Consider the following 20,879-nt stretch of genomic DNA (forward strand, 5'->3'; position numbering starts at 1 on the left):
TCAAATGATGAGTCGGGTGGTGTAACCTGCTGTCTATTTATCCTAGAGGTCATTTACTACATTGGGCCTGGGTTTTGGGGCCAGGGAAGGAAGAGGGGAAACCTAAGATGCAGGAACTAAATTGGTAGAAATTGTAAAGCCTCCAACTTGCCTCTTGGCCCTAATGCCTTTTTCAAGTGCTCCACAAACTGAGCTCCAAGATGCGTGGACAGCTTGCCTGTGAAATAATATTTCAACAGTGGTTACAGACGCAAAACCGGCGCCATCTCTCAGCTTGGGTTGTTCCCACCAAAGTGCAGCATAAGGGATTTTCATTTTATTTCTGGGAAGATGTTATTCTTTGCTATGTAGCCATGGTGGCCACTGAGGAAAGGTTAAAAACAGACATCGGTGCTACCAGACTGTACGCATGAGCCTGGAACTGATCGACTGAAGTTACACAAACGCATACAAAAACACACCTTATGCTAATGATGCTTTATTTGCCCTCATGCTGCAGTCATTTTGTTCAGCCATCTCACCAAAATGATTTCTAAGTCGGAGATCAATGCCTCAGAGATGTCTGTGTGAAGGTTAAATTGCTCTTCTTCGCAGCTAAACTCTCTCCAAGATGACATTGACCATCTCATTTTCATTTAAATGGCTCCGTTGAATCCACAGGCTCAATAAAAGCCAATGAGCTGATGCAAAGAGGAAAACATCCTTTCTGTCTTATGCAAACAGCATATGGTTCGCTCGATGCGGCTGCACATGGCCGCGCTCTTTCTTCATTTGCTCCTTTGTATCTCTCCAAATTTCTTTTGTCAACACTTTCTGTCACTATTAATGACATTTAATGAAGCCATAAACTCAAAATCAAAACCTTTGAAACATAATCTACTGCAGGAATCAGATATTTCCAGAACGTTAATGAATCCTCAACCATCAACGGTGACTGAATGTTTTTTCGGGCCCCAAATGATAAAGTAATAATGTCAGCCACTGATGCCATGCTTAAACTGTCACTATGTTGCAGATGCTTAGTTTTAGATACCCCTTCCCTGTGGAAAAGTAAAATCAATGCAGTGTTACAAACATCTGTCACACTGCAAAAAATACAAAAGCCTTTGTAAGCTTCTGTCATGTATAGTGCATCATTATAAAGTGATGCTTCATATTTATGCATGCATCTTTGTGCATATTTATTTCTGTGCTGTTTGTGTACATGGATGAGGACTGCTATAGGTTTGAGTCCCCGTGCTTATCAAATCCTCAGAACTTTTATTGCAGGTTAGATTGATGCTTGTCACCTGCTTCACACCAAAGAGTCTCTGCCTGGCAGGAAGATCTGTAAGACTGTTAACTTGTCTTTGTGTCTAACTCTGTTTCTGATCATCAGAGATGATACAGCAACTTCACTTAGCTCCGTATTATGTCAATGAGCGCACCATGACCACTAGGTGGCGATATTGTGATGGATAAAAATGCCTTTTTGATCATCTTGATTCTTCTGCCGAGTCTGTACCAACCCATGATCTACACAACCACAGCATCATTTAACACTTGTGCAAGAGAGCTAACTTCACTGTGTCCTCATAACTCTTACATCAGGATTAAAGTTTCTGCTGCTCAGTCATCATCAAAGTCCATCACATGGAGGTTTCTGCACAACTGCAGCGCATCGGCGCCCTCTACAGCATGAATCAAGCGATTATATCTGCACCATAACGATGCTTCATGTCCAAATCTCTGAAACCTGCATTTTCTTACCAAGAAGCTGCATCACAGTAAAAAAGCCATCCCAGAAAAATACCATACAAATAAAGCTTTTATTTACAGTCCGCTAAAAAGTTAGTCTGATCATGTTTAGCATTCAACTTTGCACTTTAAAATTGTACCTGTACCCAAAAAAGAAGAATTTAAGGAGTAGAATTGAATGACAATATTATAAAACATAAAAAATAAGCATCTTTTTACTCGACACTGCTTTCCTCTCGAATGTTCAGTTTATGACAAACTAGAACATCAAATGTCACCCGAGATCCTTCAACACACAAAAAAACAGTCAAATGTGAAATGACAGCAAGTTAGTAAAGACAAAGTAAAAAATAATACATCAAAACATTCCTGGTAATGTACATATTATTCTCCAATTATACAGTGCCTTTCACAGGGCTGAAGGATAATTATGTTCAAGAGGCAGCGTGATTCTGTCATTTCAGTCTCCATCTGAGGATTCACTGGAGCTGTGTGATGAAGAGGAAGATGCTTCATGTTTCTTCTTCCGTTTCTTCCCATGGTCCTTTTTATTCTTTTTGCTTTTCTTCTTGTGGCTTTTTAGTTTCCTTTTCTTCCTACTCTCCTCCTCATCAGATGAGCTGGACCTGCTTTGTTTCTTCTTCTTCTTCTTCTTTCTGGCCTCACCATCACTTGACGAAGCTGATCTGTGCAGTAAATAAACAGAAATACTCAGAGGTCATGGTGCTGCAAAATAGTAAATGGTCTAACTTTTTTGGAACATTTGACCTTATTACCAGCAATAAAAATCAAGTTCTATGTCATGCATCGGCATGACATAGCAGTGTACACGTATTGGGTTAAATCTGGTACATTCAGTGACTTTCATTAACACTCAGCAATCTTGCTACTCTTACAAACCTCTTTCTTGAACTTCTGTCGCTGCTCTTTTTCGTTTTCTGTCTCTTTTTTCGATTGTCATCATGAGAACCTGCAGATTTGAGGACAGAAATGTTGCAACATTGTAAATTAAATGCACCCCGTCTTGAGAGAGAAACATTATGCACGGCTGTGTTTGAAGATAATATCTCATTACTACAGACTACCAACTGAGCATACTTTGAAAAATGAGAGACCTGTCCTGTTTAACTCCGCCCAACAGATGCGTGAGAACAGAGAAATCGTGTCATGCAATAGCAGCCCGCAGGAGAACCAGTCGCATCCACCTTCGTCCTCTGATCACTCACACACAGATACACGCTTGTGTTTTTTTCACAATTTAGGAATTGCCATATTGCCTTTCATTTATGATGTCATCAGTTTACACTCAACAAAAATGGAATTAATACGTTACCCCTACGTTGTCCCAGCTTCTCACTCGGCTGGACTGCATCCAATTCGTCCTCGCTCTCGGTGCTGGTGCTGCTTACATCCAGAACAATGTCTTTCTGGGGGTCAACTCTGACAAAGTTGCGGCACTCGTACGTCAAGTGGCCGGCTGTAAAAAAAAAATACTATGACTCACTATTAGGTTTCATTGCAGAGCTGCGTGTTTCACATTTGAATTTGCCGGCACAAAACCACTGAGTAGACCACAGTATGTACGTCTGCACAGCTGCGTGTCACACAGGATGATCAGTAATACTGGAGCTCAATGCGGCAAAGACAAAGGAACTGGCGGTGGACTTCAAGAGGACAACGCCTCCTACGACCCCTGTTTCCATCCAGGGGGGGGTCAACGTGGACTCAGTGGAGGGCTATAAATATCTGGGAGTACACAGACAATAAACTGGACTGGGCTCGGAACACCGACAGCCTTTATAAGACAGGCCAGCCTCCATTTCCTGAGGAGGCTCAGGTCTTTCAACATCTGCCGGACGATGCTGATGATGTTCTGCGAATCTGTGGCCACTTCACTTACGATATCCACATTTCTTGCAACCAGCTCTGATGTTATCCTTATTAGGTCCTGTGAGATAATGAGAATATATTTTAGTGTCTGCAGCAGGAGGAACTTAGCCTGTAAACATGACTGTGTTACCTCAATACATTGTTTACGTATATTTTATAAAGCTAGCCCCCCTTAAATTCCACATTATAAACATGACTGTACATTTTATATCAAAACAGAACTTTCCAATGAGTGGCGACATTTCTTTACTCAGTTTGCCACGATGGACGTTTTACACGGAGGGACCTTAAACTAACCATCCCAGGTTAAGTAATGCTGTGTTGATAGGGTTTAATACCGGCGCGAGTAAAATACATAAATGAATAAATGATGCAACTTAGTCGATTATGGAGAAGCAACCGGATTCTAGATGAAAACGGGTCGTCGTTCGGCATAATTAATGCCGTTTAATCCGTTCGATGTAATCAGACAAGCTAACGCTAAAGTCAGTCGCGTTTGCGTCTCCCAGATTGCCACTCCGAGTGTGACTTACTGCGAATTTGAAAATGTTAATTTATTTACAAATATATATTTATTACCAACCTGGATCTGCCATTGTAGCGTCCAACCTAAAGTGTATAAAACATTTACTAAACTTAATACCGCGTGAATTAACCTAAAGTCCTTCTTCAAAATGTAGTCGTCCGGAAACAGTTGAACTTAGTTCCGCTTTCTTCTTCTGTCCCCTTGCTTGGCGATAGAAAACCAAATTACGGTCCCACTACCGCCATCTACTGGGTTGGTGTTTGAACCAATACACTTTACCTCTAAATTCTTTGACAGCCTTATAAGTAAAGTAAAGTAAAACAACAAATTTAAGAAAGCAGTCACATTTATTAATTTCAATTTCTACGTTGAATTTGTACTTTGCACCATTATCTGAGCAATTACGGGGTTAATTGCAAATGGTGTTAAGGAGGAATATATATGTAAAGGGTAGAATATCTACTATTTTATGTTTGATCTTATGTAAAATACTAAAAACATTTATGAATATTATAACAATTATAACAGTGTAAGAGGGTTTAATAATTTTATAATTTGAGGCAATAGTTGTGTTCCAGTTCTCATGCAGTATGTTTATTGACGCAGTACGTTTTATATTACCAATGAATATTATAGAATACAATTTGTCATAGAAAGTTTAAATAATTACATAGTTTGAAATCTCCTTTTTATGCTCTTCCTGCTTCACCGTGATTCTGAGTAATTGCATACATCAAGTTACAGTTTTAATAAAAACACAAATAATTTTTCAAATACATTATTTTGCCTCATGCTTGATTGCTTTCCCAGTAGATCCAGTTGTGGCTCTTTGCTAAGGGTTGATTGAAGGCAGCCAGATTTAGACTGGCATGCATATGGAAAATGTTGACAGACGCAAAGCCCCCAGACATGCCCTCATCATCATCTGTGACTGAAACACAAATGCATGCACGTGCACCCACACACACGCACATGCACACAAACACACACTGTCTTTGTGACTATTGTTCCAGAATCAATACAGTAATTGTATTTACTGTATTTAGAATGAAAAGGAAACCACACTTTTTATAGGGTTTTTTCTCAGGTAAACATCTGAGGCATGAAAAAACTGAGAACATTCATGAACTTTTCACAGCATTTTCTCCATTATCCTTTCATTTTGCACATGACAGGCATTTCTTTTATTTGACTCAAGTGATGGGATTGAAGAAGAATGGAATTAATTCCTCTGATATACATAAAAGGAAATTTTAGACTGTCAATCATAACACATTCATTCAAAGATCAAGATGCATTCAAGGGGAAAGTGCAGGAAGAATGAGGCTCATCAGAAGGAGAAGCAGGCTTGGGTGGATGAAAGCGACATTGCTGGGTGGAGGCAGGTTGCAATTCTTATATGGTTCCAGGCAAGCAGCAAAAGCCATGACGTGGGCAATGTAGCTCTGCTCCTGCACCCCGTGGAAAAGGTGTGACATTGGTCCTTTGGCAAAGATTGCTACATCCTCTATACCATGGGTCTCTGAATCAATAAGGACAGGAGCCTGCTGACGGTAGTCATTGCTTGCTGAGGACCAAGAGGATAAAATAGCATTGTGTCAGCTCGATCAGGGATGTCTGGCACATAGATATATTTTATACAGAGGGTCTGAAAAGACTAGAAGGATCTTGAAGACGATTAAATTCAATATAAAAAATGTGCGTGCATGTGTGAGTGTGTGTGTGTGTGGTTTCAGTCTTTCTTTGTGCCACTGCAGGAGATACCCTCTAAAACCACTAGATAGAGCTAGTTCAGTAACAATGTACACTTACATGAAATTGTCTCATTCACGTCTGGTCGAGTCCCATTGACAATATTGTACCCCGGTCCATTCCCATACACAGCAATGGTGAAACGCTTGTTGTCGTCAGCTATTGAGCGAGACACCCCTGTAAATCATAAGGAAAATAAGTATCTACAGGTTTCTTCAAATTCGGGACTCCACATGATATTCTCTTTTTAGCATCAAATGTCTCCTGGCTCAGCTTTTTTGTGAAATTCTAAATGTGCATTTCACCCAGAACAGGATTTCCTCTTGCAGAGTGTCCTCCAAATGCGAAGACGTGGGAATGATCAGCGGTGACTATAGACAGGGTTTCCTGTTCACTGGTGAGTTCAGCTGCTCGCCCAATTGCTCGGTCAAATTCAACCGTCTCATAGAGAGCTCTTTTGGCCCGATTGCCATGATGTCCATGATCAATTCTCCCCCTTGATGTCCAAGAGAATATACTTGATAAGAGCAGTATATCCCTCAAATTAATATTTGATGATCAATTTGTTAGTACAAGTAGCAGTTGCTTCAATCAAGTTTTCAACTTTTATTTTGATTATAATGTAAAAGAAGAAAATAATGACACTTATCTTCCACAAAGAGGAAATATCCTTTTGGATTTTTGCTGAGAATCTGAATAGCTTTCTCCACCATTTCTGTAAGGGAGGGGTCCATGGATGGATCACGCTCCAACTCGTAGCGGCAGTCCTTGGGTTCAAAGAGACCTAAACGCAGGGAGAAACAGCAGCCTTAGTCCTACAACATATGAAACGCATGTCTATGTCGATATCCATATGCACTTTCTGCAAGGCAAAAACATAATAAAGTGTCTGTTTGAATATTGCTCTAAATTGTAAACTGACACTGTAAGAGAGAACGGATTCTATGATTACACTTTGTCCAGATTTACAATCTGTTGTTTTGTGACTTTGCTTGGTGCATGAGGTCATGGTGTTCTTGAACCGTTTGAACAATAGGGGGAAAAAGTTATTATTCTTACCCATCAGAAAGTTTGTATTTTCAGGATTAACAGCATCAAAATCAGCTTTGTTCCAAACGTATTTAGCATTCTGTGAGCAAAATAGCAAAAATATTTTTCACGTTTAAAAAAATATATATTTCAGAAGATGCAGGAAAAATCAGATGAGCACAAATGTAAAATCTTTTTTTTTTTATTACCTTTTTGTTCTTTAGCCACTCCAGAACAAGATTTTGTCCATCATTTCGTTCTCCTCTATTAGTTGGATACTCTGGGTCTTGCATGTCGCTAGAAAACATATACCGACGACCACCACCAAGAATGACCTGGATCAAGATATAAAAAAAAATATATTTCACACTGCCTATGTATTGAGATTTAGCAAATCTGCCTTATGTCTGATCAGGAGTGATTGTATTCTGCTCATTTGCTTGCACTGCATGTGCACAAAACACTTCCTAGAGATCATCTACAGGGAATTTATAAGTTCAGTTCAAGAAAACTAGAGTGCTGTTTAATGTTTTGCTTCAATTATACCACTATACAAAGGCTTACGTTTATCTCTACGTTGTGAATCAGTTGGTAAGCAATGTCTCGGCAGCCGTTTTGGACGGCCTCAGTCGTGAGGTCAGAGTCAGCATACCAGCCTCGGTTGGCAGAGTGAGCGTAGGCTGCACTGGGAGAGGCGTGTTGAACTCTTGTTGTGGTGACAATTCCGACTGATTTTCCTAAAACACACAAAGCAGTTCAGGTCATAACAGGGCACCTTTTAATATGTTAGGATAGTTTAAATAATATCTACCACAAAAAAGAGTAAAAGTGCAAAGATACACTTGTTTCTCAGAGAATACACATCACATCGATACAATGTTGGAGTAGATGTACGCCATGTCAAAATGAAATGAACACAAACTAAAGTTGGGTGGAGCCGAGCCTATACCTGCTTCTTTGGCACGTTTCAAAACTGATGTGACCTCATTCCCATAGGTGGCGCTGCAGTTGTACCTTGGGCAGGCAGCGGTGACCCCCACGGTGCCATAGTTGGCCTTCACACCACAAAGATAAGCTGTAGCTGTGCCAGCACTATCTGGCATCTGCTGGTCCACGTTGTATGTCTGCAGGAGTCAAATAGACAAACACGTGTTAATACCAACGGGCACTTAGCAGACATTCTTATTCATAGTGACTTAAACTGAGACACACCAGTAGCAAGATTTTATTCTTGAATGAAAAAAAAAAATCGTAAACCCCCCCCCCCCCCGTGTCTTCTTGATTTTAAGAACATCAATACATTGAATTTTGTTGTTTGTGTGTTTGGGATGACAGGTTCCGCCTGTAAGTTTATGTTGATTAAATTAACTTTCATTTTTCATTTAATTTGAAACTTTCCTCTCTCAACGTGTCTGACAGTGCACCAACCTTGGATAAGGCTAGGTGAGGGAAGGTATCCATAACCAGACTGCTTTCCTCCCCAGACTTTCTTGCCAGCTGGCCTTTGAGGATCCGTGCAGCGGTCACTGTTGTTATCCCCATACCTAGAAACAGGTGAAAAACACACTTGAGTGTTGGAAAAAATCAACCAGGCTTAGGACAGGTTCTGGAAATCTTATGCTTGGCTGATGATGAGAGTTGAAAGGATGGTGAAAGTTATCCAACAAAGATGATTATGGGCCATGAAAAATACAGAAGAAGCATAAATTCCATGTAGGAAACACTTCATAATACAACTATACAATACTGTCAGTATTGGAATTAATAAGTATATACTATATTATACCATGTAATGTAATATACGTACATATCATTTTATCATTTTTTTCTGTGTTCGTTGAAAGGCCAGATTAAATATTTATTTGAAAAAAGATTAACAATATTTCAACATAAGCCTGTGTAAACTCTTTAGGCATTAAGTTACTGTTAGTATCTAAAATTCAAGGCTTAATTATGACGTCTATTCTTGGTAAGATATTTGCTACACGTTTCCATGTCATTTGTGATGCTATTAAATGTTACTGATCGATCATAACCCCTGATAATTTATTAAATATGCTGCTGTCAGCATTTTCTTAGTCAAGGGTGGGGTTAAATGGAATGATAAACTGATGATTCATCCATAAACTTATAAACAAGTGGAGTTGCCAAGCACTGATACTGGATCGTAGACTGAACAAAGGAAAGTACAGGACAGAAATGGCTTTATCATTGAGATGCAAAGTCATAACTAAAGGGCACATCATAAATTATGACCTTACCGGAATGGTGTTTTTCTAATGGAATCTGAATTAAAGTATCCAGAATAAAAGTTTTAATCAGAATTAGCTTTTCCATTAGAGATCACAAACACACCACCAGAAACATGCAATTTACTTGAATTGATTACTTCAAAAGTATCAATTCACACACGCACATGCAAAATGTGTGTGCATGACTGGCTGTCTGTCTCTTTGCGGCCCTCATGATGCGCTGGCGACGCGTCCGAGCTGTGCCCCACCTCTCGCCCATAACAAACTGGGATAGGCTCCAGCATACCCGTGACCCACAAAGTGGCTTTCAATGAGACAGTCATCTCATCTACAAGAAAATGGATGGATAGCATTTAGATAACCTAACATGAGTTGACATCATGATGGCCCACCTTTAAACTCGTGTTACAGCCTTCTCATCTGACATATTGAGCAAATTACAAGTAGAAGATATGGCACAATTTAAAGAAACTATTTAAACTGTGTGGAAACATATTTTTCAGACTCACCGTCCCCCAGGAAGAGGATGATGTTCTTTGCTTGATTGTTACTGAGTTTAACAGTCATGGCAGTTTGGAGAGCCTCCCTCCCTTTGTTGTTCCAGTAACTAGCATGGAGTTCTTCCGCTACTGGTATAAAAAAGTGCAATATGATAATCCACAGCATGAAGTGTTCTGTTGACTGTATTTTAAGATGATTCAGTGACATAAAATAGCATTTATATATTATATGACTTGCAATAACACAAACTCTCGTGGAATATGAGAATACAGTAAGCGATAAAATCTGCAGGTTCAGAAGCCAAACATTGAAAACATAAAAAATATATTTAAATATTAAATGAATATTAAATATTTTTGTCAATTTTGCATGAAGTAGTTTGTAATTTATTTTTACAAAAAATCACTTCCAGCCAATTAACAAAATGTGCTTTATGTTCGGTCTCATTTATTATCTTTCTTGAATTGAGAATTGATACAACTGTGCTTTGAATGAAATGTTGTGATGTTGTCATTGAAATCGATTTGCAAATGTCTAAAAGTGAAAATTCTTAGTTTGTCTGCCTAAAGATCCAAAATGTACGTAAAGATTTGATAGAAATGTGTACCATAGCTTACCTGGAACAGACCAAGTCCACTGCAATGAGATGATAACAAGCAATCCAGCAAAAATGAATTCATGTTTGTTGACCATGGTGATAACTATGTACTAATCAAAGACAATTGAGTAAAGGAGTACCTGGGTGTGCTTTATAGCTGCAGCTCGGGAGCAAAGATCAACATGAGCAAGAGGTTACAAAAAAGAAACACACACACGCACAATTTGTACATATTCCGTTGTAGGTATTGGTCATATCTTGTGTATATAATGTGACGTGTGACAGGAGAATGAGCAACAAATTAAGAGGGAGTAACATCAGTGGTAGAAATAACATCAACAGAAGTATTTATGTTGACGTTTAAAGGAGTAATCATTAATCAGAACGGCGATCTAATGAGTCGATTATTTTTGTATTGTGTGTCGTAATGCTGATTGTAATCTGATGATTGTTGACCAGAAGCAACCTTTTATATTATAGTCACTATAAGTTCTCATAAAAAGTGCACAGTGTATTTTAGTGCCTTCCACATATTATGAGCGTTCACATATTACATGTAAAAAAAGTTGTTGTTGACTTAAGTCTTACTTATATTTTTATTTGCATTTAGTTTGACTTCCTGTATTTCCAGTTAAATAAGATCATAATTTCATAAAATCTGTGACTAATTTGTCTTAATGCATCACGCACGTAAATAAGAATTTTTAAATAAATAAATTGCTTTAAATTAATTCGTAAATGGACTTACTGAGAACACACTGTTTTATCCTTCTTTATGCAACATTTGCAAAAACATAGTATGAAAAATACATTGTCAATATTTGCTTAAAAAATACATTCATTTATAAACCAAAACTTATCAAGCGACAGACTTTCTGACAGAAAACAGATTCATGATTTGGAGCAAGTGAGGTCCAAATGTAAATTTAACATACCGTAACAAAATACTTAAAAGTTACATATTTTCCAGGAACAGCGTCTCTATTTCCATGACTCTATAGGTTTGGCTGGAAATTTTCCGTAGATTTGTGTACAAACATATTGTCATCTGGATGATGATGATAATGATGTACACCAACAGCTAATGTGTAACAAGCAACTGCTTGTTTGAATTCAAATAGGACTACAACATTCGTGAATGCTATCATGGTAATGCACATGGTATGATCAGGATGCATTTGGTACAGTCATTGACAGAAACAGAATGAATGAATCTATATTGTTTTCCAAGTGTCTAGTTTGCTACATACATGCATGCGTGTGTTTTTGTAAGAGTCAATGTACTGAAGTGTCTGAGGGGTCATCTGAGTAAACAGAGGAAGATGAGCAGGCCAAACAGGAAGTTGGAGGGTGTGTTAACAATGCAGCTTGAGCTGTGAGTACGGTGGTGAGGAGGGCAGTTTGTATAAGGTTCCAAGCAGGCAGCATAGGCCATGACATGTGCCACGTAGTTCTGCTCTTTCACCCCATGGAAGAGGTGAGCCATTGGGCCTTTAGCATAGATGGCCACATCCTCTCCCCCATGTGTCTCAGAATCCAATGGCACAGCAGCCTGCTGCATATACTCCTCGTCATCTGCACAGGCGTAAGAAACGAATGGATAGTTTAAGAGTCTATGTCATCAGAAGTAAGACATGATAAATATCACTGTTCTCTCACAGTGCTGGAACAGATCAATTGAATAAAGTGCACTTTATTATCCTGCCTTGATGTTAGTTAAGTGACTTAATTTCAATAGATTGTATAGGATGCCAGAGACGATCGTGAGATTTAATTGTGACATAGGTGGGGCTGTGTTTCCCATCAAATTATGTATTTGATGGGATGAAGATTATAGGTATAATTTTCAGAATTAAGATTAATTTCAAAACTTTAAAAAGCAACACAATTAAAGCCCATTTTGCACAATTACACCAATCACTGCCCATATTTTAAGGAAAACTTTCCTCCACAAAAAACAAGCATAAGATGCTGGAAAAAAGAGGAATCCCTTTGCTGGATTCTATTCAGTGATCTATTGTAAAGTGGTATTCTGTCTGGTGCTTTAGCCTCAACATTTTTATCTTCAATTCAGCTGATGAATGTTGTGCTTTATATTTGTCTTGATGAATACATTAAGTTTTAGGGGGGGGAAACCCTCACTTGTAATTGCATTTTTACCTGAGGTAATGGAAGACTGCGTATTTTAGACGTAACTACAGGTTCCAAGAAAAATGTGATGTCAGGCCTTTTTAAAAAGACAAAATTGGGGGTTTGAAAGGTAATTCATCCCTGGATGGAGACAGTTCATCCTAGTGCACACGGTCATGCAATGACTGACGCAAATGATGCAGTGAAAGAGGAGGAGGAACCAGGTCATCACTTTCTAGTTCCATAAAGACATATAATTATAATATTTCAATAATATAATTTCATAATTTTCAAGCACAATTACAGTAAGTCTGTGTAGACTAGAGAGCAGACGTCAGCTGCCATCTTTTCTTTCCAGAGAAAACGACGAGCAAGACTCAACCACATCAGCCCATGCCGTCTGTGCATGCATCAGCACAGACGAGCGCAGCATCTGAAAGACATTAGTTTGTGCTTACAGTAATCCACCATTGTGATGTTCCCCCTGGTTCCATTTATGTGAACATAACCAGGACCGTTGGCATACAGGATGCTGGTGAAAGGCATTTTATCATCGGCTTTCTTTGGTGCCAGGCCTGAAAGACAAATAATGGCACAAATAAGGAGAATGTGAGCACCAACCTATAGTAGATTGCAGCATGCTAAAAGGAAATATGAATACACAGTCTATCGGGTACTTTACAAATCCAGGCCAGGGCTGACTATTCTTCATTTGACTCACTCACATCTTACTACAAATCTACTTTGTTTTCCTTCACTTTCCCTTTAAGTCTCGATCGGAATCAAGTGCTTGTGTGTTAAACCAGACCAAAGATGGGATTCCCACGGGGTGTGTTGCCACCAAAGGTGAAGACGTGCGAGTGGTCGGCAGTGACCACGGTGAGGGTATCGGACTCTCTGGTTAGCTGTGCAGCGCGATGAATAGCACTGTCAAACATCACTGCTTCTGTCAGTGCCAGTTTGGCGATGCCGTCATGGTGGCCATGATCAATTCTCCCTCGTAACAGAAAGGCAAAAAGTAAACTTATTAGACCCGGTTCAAAATATTTGAATGTAGCAATTTAGGAATGGGATTATGCTGTGTTTTTTTCTTTTAAAAGTAGATGTTGTTTGTTGTAGCACAACATTGATCAAAAATAGAACAATACAGTAATACATTATGGGATTTTCAATTAAAAGAATGTTCATAAAGTACTCATCTTCTACAAACAGGAAGTATCCTTTGGGATTTTTGCTAAGAATTTGTATGGCCTTCTCTGTCATCTCCACAATGGAGGGGTCACGTGTGATATTCCGAAATACCTCAAATCTCATGTCCTTTGGCTCAAACAGACCTGGAAAAAAAGGAAACAGGAACTTTGACTTTGGCCCTGAAATATGAGTAATATGAGTTAACCTTTAACAGAGAACCACAAGACAAGAGGTAGTAAGTGTGAGTCTGGAGGCAAAGTGAGAGTGATAAGAGGACAATCACACAATGAACGAAACTAAACGAGTGCAGACAGTAAGCATGCTTAGCTTACTTTGCTGTTTTTTTTGTATTTATATTCTCCCTTAAAATTCAAGCTGCTTCCAAGGTATCACTGCTTAATTTCTTTTTCTATGTTTCCACAATTGATCAAAAACATGATCATATTTGGTGAGGATTTTTCTGCATTCCTGTACATATTAATTAATTCGTCCTCTACCGCTATTCCGCTTCGCGGGTCACGGGAATTGCTGGAGCCTATCCGAGCTCGCTATGGGCGAAATTCGGGGTTCAGTACACCCCGAATTTGTTGCCAGCGCATCGTGGGGCCACACACATAGACAGACAACCATTCACGCACACACTCCTACACTATGGACAATGTGGGCTTGCCAAATGCCCTGAATTGCCATGTTTTTGGAAACTGGAGAACCTGGAGAAAACCCATGTGGACAACATGCAAACGCCACACAGATAGGATTCGAACCCTGTAACCTCTTGCTGTGAGGCAGCAGCACTAACCACTCCGCCACGTGCCAATACTATCACACATTCAATCTATACAAATGTTCAAGGTGATAACAGTTTTATTGCTTCTGTATTACAGTCATAAGTATCAAATTGACATGCCCTTTGGTTTTACGGTTGTAATTATGGCAGGTAATACAAGTGAATTGTGGATTTATGGTGTATTATCATGACTACTTACCATGGCTGGATAGACGAAAACTGACCTTAATAAATAATATTTTCAGAGCCACTCGTTTTGTAAATTTAAAATAAGTCATCTTTACTTTGTTCACTGTTCTCTTCAGCTTTGCAGACATATCCATACCTACCCATCAGCCGGTCCGTAGTTTTAACATTTATTTCATCAAACTCCTTCCTGTGCCAAACGTAGCGTGCCTTCTTGTTCTGAAAAACCACAAACTTGAATTCACAACGCGTAACAGCAATATTCAACACCAGTGACAAATAGTGCCTACCGGTTTGGCCTTCAGCCACACATCAATGAGGTTCTTCCTGTCTTTACGGTCACCCTTGCGAGAGCTGGAGGTTGGGTACTCGGGGTCTGGGGTGCCTTTTGGTGTCATGTACATTCTCCCTCCACCCAGAATAACCTTAAGGGGACAATTTTTCAGAATCATTCTATCTATGCAGTAAAAGTCTATGATGGTCCATATACTCAAGCTCACTGTACTATAATGCTATTCATACATACTGTACATACATCGATGTCAAAGTTGGAGACCAGTTGGGTTGCAATGTCCACACAACCCTGTTTGAGGGCACTGGAAGGGAGATCTGCATCACTGTACCAGCTACGACTGACAGAGTGAGCATAAGCAGCGGCCGGAGAGGCATGTTGGACACGAGTAGTGGTCACCAAGCCAACAGATTTACCTGTATATTGCAGACACAGACCAAATCAGAGGCAGCCAGACAGTCACACACAATATTTTATTCTTTTTTGTACATTGTGCATGAGACGTGACAGAACATGTTAAATTCAAACAATCATGTGCTTTAACCATGATGTCATAGACTATTGAAAACACTGCTGTGATATTATGGGACTCTACCTTGTACTTTAGCTCGTCGCAGGACCGAATAGACCTCATTACCAAAAGTGGTGTTACACTCATAGGCCATTGCATTAGCGCTGAGCCCGACTGTCTTAGCGTTAGCCTTCACCCCACAGTGGTAGGCTGTAGCAGTGCTCGCGCTGTCTGCGACCTGCTTATCCACACTGTAGGTCTGTGGGTTAGAAACGCAAACATTACAAGCAGGACAGGAAATAAACACAACTTTTTTTAGTACTATTTCCATTTCTAAATTCTAGGTTAGAACACTGAGATACTGAATACTCAGCTTCATTCACACCCTCACTTACAGGACATTATTATGATTTAGGGATTATGTTCAACCACAAAGCTGAATGCAACATTTATCTGACTTATAACCTTTCTTTTTCACAGTTTTTTCCACAATGTCAGCATTTACAGTAGGAATGTTAATTTTAGCCAAATCCCTTGAATAATTTTCACTCAGGCAAATATTTGTCTTCTTAAGGAAGAGCGGTGTTGAATGAGACGAGACCGAACATGTTAAAGGTGAAAAGGAAAGTTCACACAGTCCAAAGGCATAAAAGAATTAATGCATCACAGTTGAACATATCCTGCACAGTAGTTGTACTTTACTCCCCCTGTCTGATGACAGTGACACATAGTCAGGACTTTAATAATAATAAAATAACTTAATAATGGGTCATAAGGGCTGGTCTCTTTTTATCTTTTAGATTTTTTTATTGAACATTCCACACAAACTTGGACAACATGGAAATGAAAAACAAAACAAAGATGCATAGAAAATAATAATAATAATAGTGTGACAAAACCAGTGTCTTTTATTACCCTTCCTCGTGTACATTGTTGTGTTGTTACCTTTGACAAGGCCACATATGGGAACGTGTCCATGGCCAGCATTGTCTCCTCTCCTGATCTGCCGTCCATCTGACCTCGCAAGATTCTGGCAGCTGTCACTGTGGACACGCCCATCCCTGTGAAGCAACAGCTGACAGGTGAAGGGTCGCTGGTATGATGCCTTTGTAGATGTAAATATTTACCAACTTCAGTCTTCTTAAATAGTTGGTGAACTTAAAGAGCGATCTGTTCCGTGGGAATCTGTGTTCTGCACATATTTATATCATTACTGAAAATCTCGCTGTTTTGTCACCTGAGAGCGGAAAAATACCAAATCTCTAAACAGTTTGGGAACGTTTAAAATATACAGACCAGACATGTTACTTACAATGTGTTTGTTTTTAAAACTCATCTTTCAGAATGAGAAGGAAAAAAGGCATTGTGGAATTTTCTGACCAAACAAAATCAAAGGCATTTCAAAGCTATTAGCATCAAGAGAATCCACAAATGCAGGGGGGTACATAAGGCGGTGGTTTTCTATGACAACCACATTTTCAAACAAAATTGTCAGACTGAATCTTCCACACAATGTGCTCTGACCACTTTTGCTGCAACATGTACCATATAAACATACAATAATATTCTTTTACTCATTATTTGGTCTGAATTATACAAAGAAATACCTTTGATCACTCTTCTTAATTGTTTTTTTAATGTCTTCCTGCGATCCGCTATTGAGTTTCTCTGCTGATCATGAAACCCCTACTCGACAAAGCCCATGTTTGCTGTGATACATTCAGCTTTCCTTCTGCCATCATACAAATAACACCGAGAGCATTGCTTTGAGCAAGGCATCGCTGGGGAGGAAACAAAGCCTCGACCACCCAGAAATGTGACTCAGTAGGTTTGATTTAAAGCAGACATTTAATAGTTAACAGGAAAACACATTACATCTCTGTTCCTTTCAACAGCTCCCTTTACAAAAGACTTTCATGCACCACAGCTGTAAATATATCATGCAAGTCACAATTATTGACTCAATCAAATCTGATACAGATGGAAACTTTCTCCCAACAGGCAAGCATAATTCCTTTGGTGGCATGTATAGTCAATGAATGTCACACAAACCGTGCTACAGAAGCAGCCACTAGCATGTAGCAAGTACAGAGTGGATATTCAGAGGAACAGACATCCCTTGTGTTTATAAAAAATATTTGATCGATGGTTTTGTTATAGAGGAATGTTTTTAATTAGAGCCCCAGTAAATTTTGCATGAGTATGGTGCCATCCAATGAAGCAATATACCATTAAAGTCAGTGAAAAAGCTGACTGCACAAGAAAACATATTTATCAATAATGAACAATAAAAGCTATATGGGATACGCACAGCGGGTTTGATTTAAAACACTGACAATGAACTTAATGTTTGTTTTCGCACAAGGAGATCCTACAACTTTATTGTAAGTTCCATCTCCTGAATATCCTCAACAGAATGGAATAGGGAACAGCAGTGATTTGCAAGAGTAGCTTTGACTCTGGAATGGAAATCTCGGTTTCTTTTGACATGATGGATTCAAAACCGATAATTACTCAAACCCTATAGTTCTGTTTTGGTCTCAATCATCTTACCAGATTAATAATTGGTGAGGTGATAGCATGACTTTTTTCTAAATCTAAATTGTTTTCTACCCTTTTCCACAAGTTAACGCAGTTCTCAGGCACTTATATGAAATATCTGTGCCAGTCTTTGGTCAAAATAGCACACACGCGCGGTCTGTCGCGCGTAAAAGCGTTGTCTAGTGTCTCTCCACACACACATCGCGCCGTGTGTGTGCGCACACACTCGCGCTCTGTCACGCGTAAAAGCGTTGTCGAGTGTCTCTCCACACACATCGCGCCGTGTGTGTGCGCACACACTCGCGCTCTGTCGCGCGTAAAAGCGTTGTAGAGTGTCTCTACACGCACGCACACACAGAGACACACGTCGCGCCGTGTGTGTGTGCGCACACACTCGCGCTCGGTCGCGCGTAAAAGCATTGCAGAATGTCTCTACACGCACACGCACACACGGCGCGACAAGTGTGTGTGTGTGTGTGTGTAGACAGTTCAGCCGCTTTTACGCACTACCTTGTTCTTTCGGTAACTACCAAAGCTCGTAACCAGAGGTGAGGGGAGGAACGGAGATCGACCGTTCCTACCCGGATGGGCATCGGCAGAATCGCGGATGCTGCGCCGATGTTTATCTCTGTCTCAGTCCCGTTCAAAGTGTTTACCACACACGAAAACATTTTTGCCCATTTTCGCCAGAACATTTCCACCAAAAATAAACTTTATGCAGGGAAAATGCTGTAGAGCGTGCACGGGCAGACAGGGGGGGGGGGGGGGGGGGGGGGGCGCACGCACACGTGTGCACACACATCTTGTGTAGATTTGCCCCTTGTGGTTACAGCGGGTGCGATTTCTTCGAGACGAGTTTTGCAAACTACAAAGGATTGACTATTTGACTTGATGGTTTATTTAGCTGCTTCGCGGTTGATAAGGACCCTAATTCACCATAATAGTGTAGAAACATGGGAAAGGTGAATTTTTCATAATATGGGACCTTCAAGAACTGTAAGAGAGCCCACACAATCTTTATTTCTCACAGGGACTTCTCTAGCTCAAGTGCAGCTTTATGCTGCAATCTGAAATTAAGACAAGGATCAGATTCAGCAATCAGACTGATGTTTAGCATGTTTCTGCTGCACTGGAATTCAGATGTGCAACCATACTTCATGGGATTATGGCTGAAGGTCCAGGGTTCAGGATAAATTATTTCCCCTCTGGCTTCTACAGATTCAGTTAAAATCAGTTTGTCCTGCAAATGCCTAAATCTACATTTAGCACACTCATCCAAACACAGATATATGTACAAGTAAAATGAATGTTCCGGCAGGACAGCAAAGGGCAGAAGTTTTTGCTGAATAAAGTTTTTATGTTTCTGTTTTCTGCCTGTGCACCTTTGTGTCAGACTTTAAGTGATAACAGGGGTAATGCTGACTGATAATATAGTGAGTTAATCTTCCTTTAGGCGTCCTGACAGCAGATTATCTGCCTCAATCTCAGTTGTTGCTCAGACCTGTATGGAAATTCCATACAGGTCTGGGCAACAACTGAGATGATATATATATATGCCTTTCTTGTTGCAATTCATTTTCTTTTCAAATTTCAACCATAACCAACTCAGCATTGGATATTTGCTGGAATAGATTTGACCTACCATCGCCAAGAAAGAGGATGATGTTCTTGGCCTTGTGATTCCGAGGGCGGAGCTTTAGTGCAGCATCCAACATTTCCCTGGCCTGAGCATCCCAATAAGATGGTTCTCTCTCTAGTTCGTACGGCTCTGCCACATGGAAGCACACACAAAGATAGAGAATGATATAAGTATGTCCGGAGCAGGAATGGAAATAAGCCAATATGTAATTAGGGGGGGCATTACGCATGACAGGATTTCAGTACGATTACCATGCCTGATGAATGAACAGTCTAATGTGATATCTGGAGAAACAGCAGTGTAAATAACAAAACAGAAGAAACAAGTGCAGATGAGGAAGGAAAGATGCGGTCAATACAGGTGGTTTCATATCTGTCAATGTTAGTATGGAAGCAAACTCAAAAGGCTTAAAGGCAAAACTCGGTTATTTGTGGTGGTTTTTTTTTGTGTGTGTTTTTTAACTGTATACGGCTTCAGAACAAGAAGGTTCTAAAACATTGTGAAGAAGTTATAGATCTCCAGTCATATTGTGTCATATTGACATGGTTTCTGCCCATTCATACCCAGTGAGAGTCTCGCAGTGAAAGGAAGTCTGAAAAAGAACCTTCCTGAGTCTACACTCCATATCAATGATTAAGCAAACATCCACATTCCATCCCACATTCTACACAAAAATGGAGATGCAGGCAAGAAATGCATTCACATTCTCTCCTGTGGAACTACATCAAGATAAGACACTCCATTCCACCATCACACCTGACTGCATATTAACCAAGTTCTCAAGCAAAGGTTACCTGCTTGAGTCGCCACGTCCATTTGTCTGCAAAAAGAAATGCAGGTATCATTACTCGTGCCTCCTCACCTTGGCTTTCCATAGCGAACCGGCCCACAGCCAGTAGTATGAGACCCAGAAAGATGAGCAGAAGATTAGAGGCCCTGCAATCAGGTATCCGCATCTCTAATCCAAGCAACCTGGATGCTGGTGAGATGGGCACAGCCGGCTTTCAGAGCAGCACACCAAGATCAATAGTCAGAGGCACGGGGAGTGAGCGTGTATGGACGCTAAGACCTCCAGTCCTGCCTTTTTAAAACCCCACTGGGTGTGTAGTAAGGAAGAGGGCAACACCAGCTCATAGGCTAAGAGCCACTAAAGAGGGGAGAGAAAATGTGAGTGAAGGAGGAAGAGCCAGGGGGTGGAGTGGGGGGGGAAGAGAAAGCAAAGCCAGGACCACACAAGAGCTCTGTCGTGCTGGAGTTCCTCAACTCGTGTATTAACTGACTTCTGAAAATGTACCACCCTCATTTTACTGTTTTAAA

The 20,879-nt window shown here is 40.1% G+C and overlaps 3 protein-coding genes across 3 annotated transcripts; all 3 read right to left on the minus strand.

The window, feature by feature from the left end:
- Nucleotides 1–1,811: 1,811 nt before the first annotated feature.
- On the minus strand, nucleotides 1,812–4,262 carry srek1ip1 (SREK1-interacting protein 1). Its single transcript, XM_068743876.1, has 5 exons — nucleotides 4,211–4,262; nucleotides 3,638–3,685; nucleotides 3,071–3,214; nucleotides 2,638–2,707; nucleotides 1,812–2,423 (listed from the first exon to the last, which is right to left on the minus strand). Exons 1-5 carry the CDS (start codon nucleotides 4,221–4,223, stop codon nucleotides 2,198–2,200), a joined length of 501 nt encoding a protein of 166 aa, XP_068599977.1. The 5' UTR covers nucleotides 4,224–4,262; the 3' UTR covers nucleotides 1,812–2,197.
- Nucleotides 4,263–5,451: 1,189 nt separating this feature from the next.
- On the minus strand, nucleotides 5,452–10,380 carry LOC137899492 (intestinal-type alkaline phosphatase-like). The gene is made up of 11 exons (XM_068743529.1): nucleotides 10,305–10,380; nucleotides 9,696–9,812; nucleotides 8,363–8,478; nucleotides 7,884–8,058; nucleotides 7,499–7,671; nucleotides 7,144–7,269; nucleotides 6,965–7,034; nucleotides 6,551–6,689; nucleotides 6,211–6,401; nucleotides 5,966–6,082; nucleotides 5,452–5,720 (listed from the first exon to the last, which is right to left on the minus strand). Exons 1-11 carry the CDS (start codon nucleotides 10,378–10,380, stop codon nucleotides 5,452–5,454), a joined length of 1,569 nt encoding a protein of 522 aa, XP_068599630.1.
- Nucleotides 10,381–11,585: 1,205 nt separating this feature from the next.
- Nucleotides 11,586–20,518, minus strand: LOC137899078 (intestinal-type alkaline phosphatase-like). Its single transcript, XM_068743088.1, has 11 exons — nucleotides 20,425–20,518; nucleotides 19,566–19,691; nucleotides 16,328–16,443; nucleotides 15,467–15,641; nucleotides 15,115–15,287; nucleotides 14,870–15,004; nucleotides 14,723–14,798; nucleotides 13,615–13,749; nucleotides 13,224–13,415; nucleotides 12,874–12,990; nucleotides 11,586–11,860 (listed from the first exon to the last, which is right to left on the minus strand). Exons 1-11 carry the CDS (start codon nucleotides 20,516–20,518, stop codon nucleotides 11,586–11,588), a joined length of 1,614 nt encoding a protein of 537 aa, XP_068599189.1.
- Between the last annotated feature and the right edge of the window lie 361 nt (nucleotides 20,519–20,879).

This window comes from Brachionichthys hirsutus, chromosome 9 (genome assembly GCF_040956055.1).
Source record: "Brachionichthys hirsutus isolate HB-005 chromosome 9, CSIRO-AGI_Bhir_v1, whole genome shotgun sequence".
Lineage (NCBI taxonomy): Eukaryota > Metazoa > Chordata > Actinopteri > Lophiiformes > Brachionichthyidae > Brachionichthys > Brachionichthys hirsutus.

What these genes read in the sequence shown, in the direction of transcription:
- srek1ip1 (XM_068743876.1), bottom strand. An exon ending in GAAGCTGGGACAACGTAGGG is followed by an intron (nt 2,708 to 3,070) that starts GTAACGTATTAA and finishes TCAAATCTGCAG; the next exon opens with GTTCTCATGATGACAATCGA. An exon ending in GACAGAAGTTCAAGAAAGAG is followed by an intron (nt 2,424 to 2,637) that starts GTTTGTAAGAGT and finishes TTTACTGCACAG; the next exon opens with ATCAGCTTCGTCAAGTGATG.
- LOC137899492 (XM_068743529.1), bottom strand. Translation starts at nt 10,380, where the DNA reads ATGGTCAACAAACATGAATTCATTTTTGCTGGATTGCTTGTTATCATC. An exon ending in AGTGGCTAAAGAACAAAAAG is followed by an intron (nt 7,035 to 7,143) that starts GTAATAAAAAAA and finishes TTTTGCTCACAG; the next exon opens with AATGCTAAATACGTTTGGAA. An exon ending in AAGAGGAAATCCTGTTCTGG is followed by an intron (nt 6,083 to 6,210) that starts GTGAAATGCACA and finishes TATGATTTACAG; the next exon opens with GGGTGTCTCGCTCAATAGCT.
- LOC137899078 (XM_068743088.1), bottom strand. Translation starts at nt 20,518, where the DNA reads ATGCGGATACCTGATTGCAGGGCCTCTAATCTTCTGCTCATCTTTCTG. An exon ending in CATATGTGGCCTTGTCAAAG is followed by an intron (nt 15,642 to 16,327) that starts GTAACAACACAA and finishes TCTAACCCACAG; the next exon opens with ACCTACAGTGTGGATAAGCA. An exon ending in TGTGGCTGAAGGCCAAACCG is followed by an intron (nt 14,799 to 14,869) that starts GTAGGCACTATT and finishes GTGGTTTTTCAG; the next exon opens with AACAAGAAGGCACGCTACGT.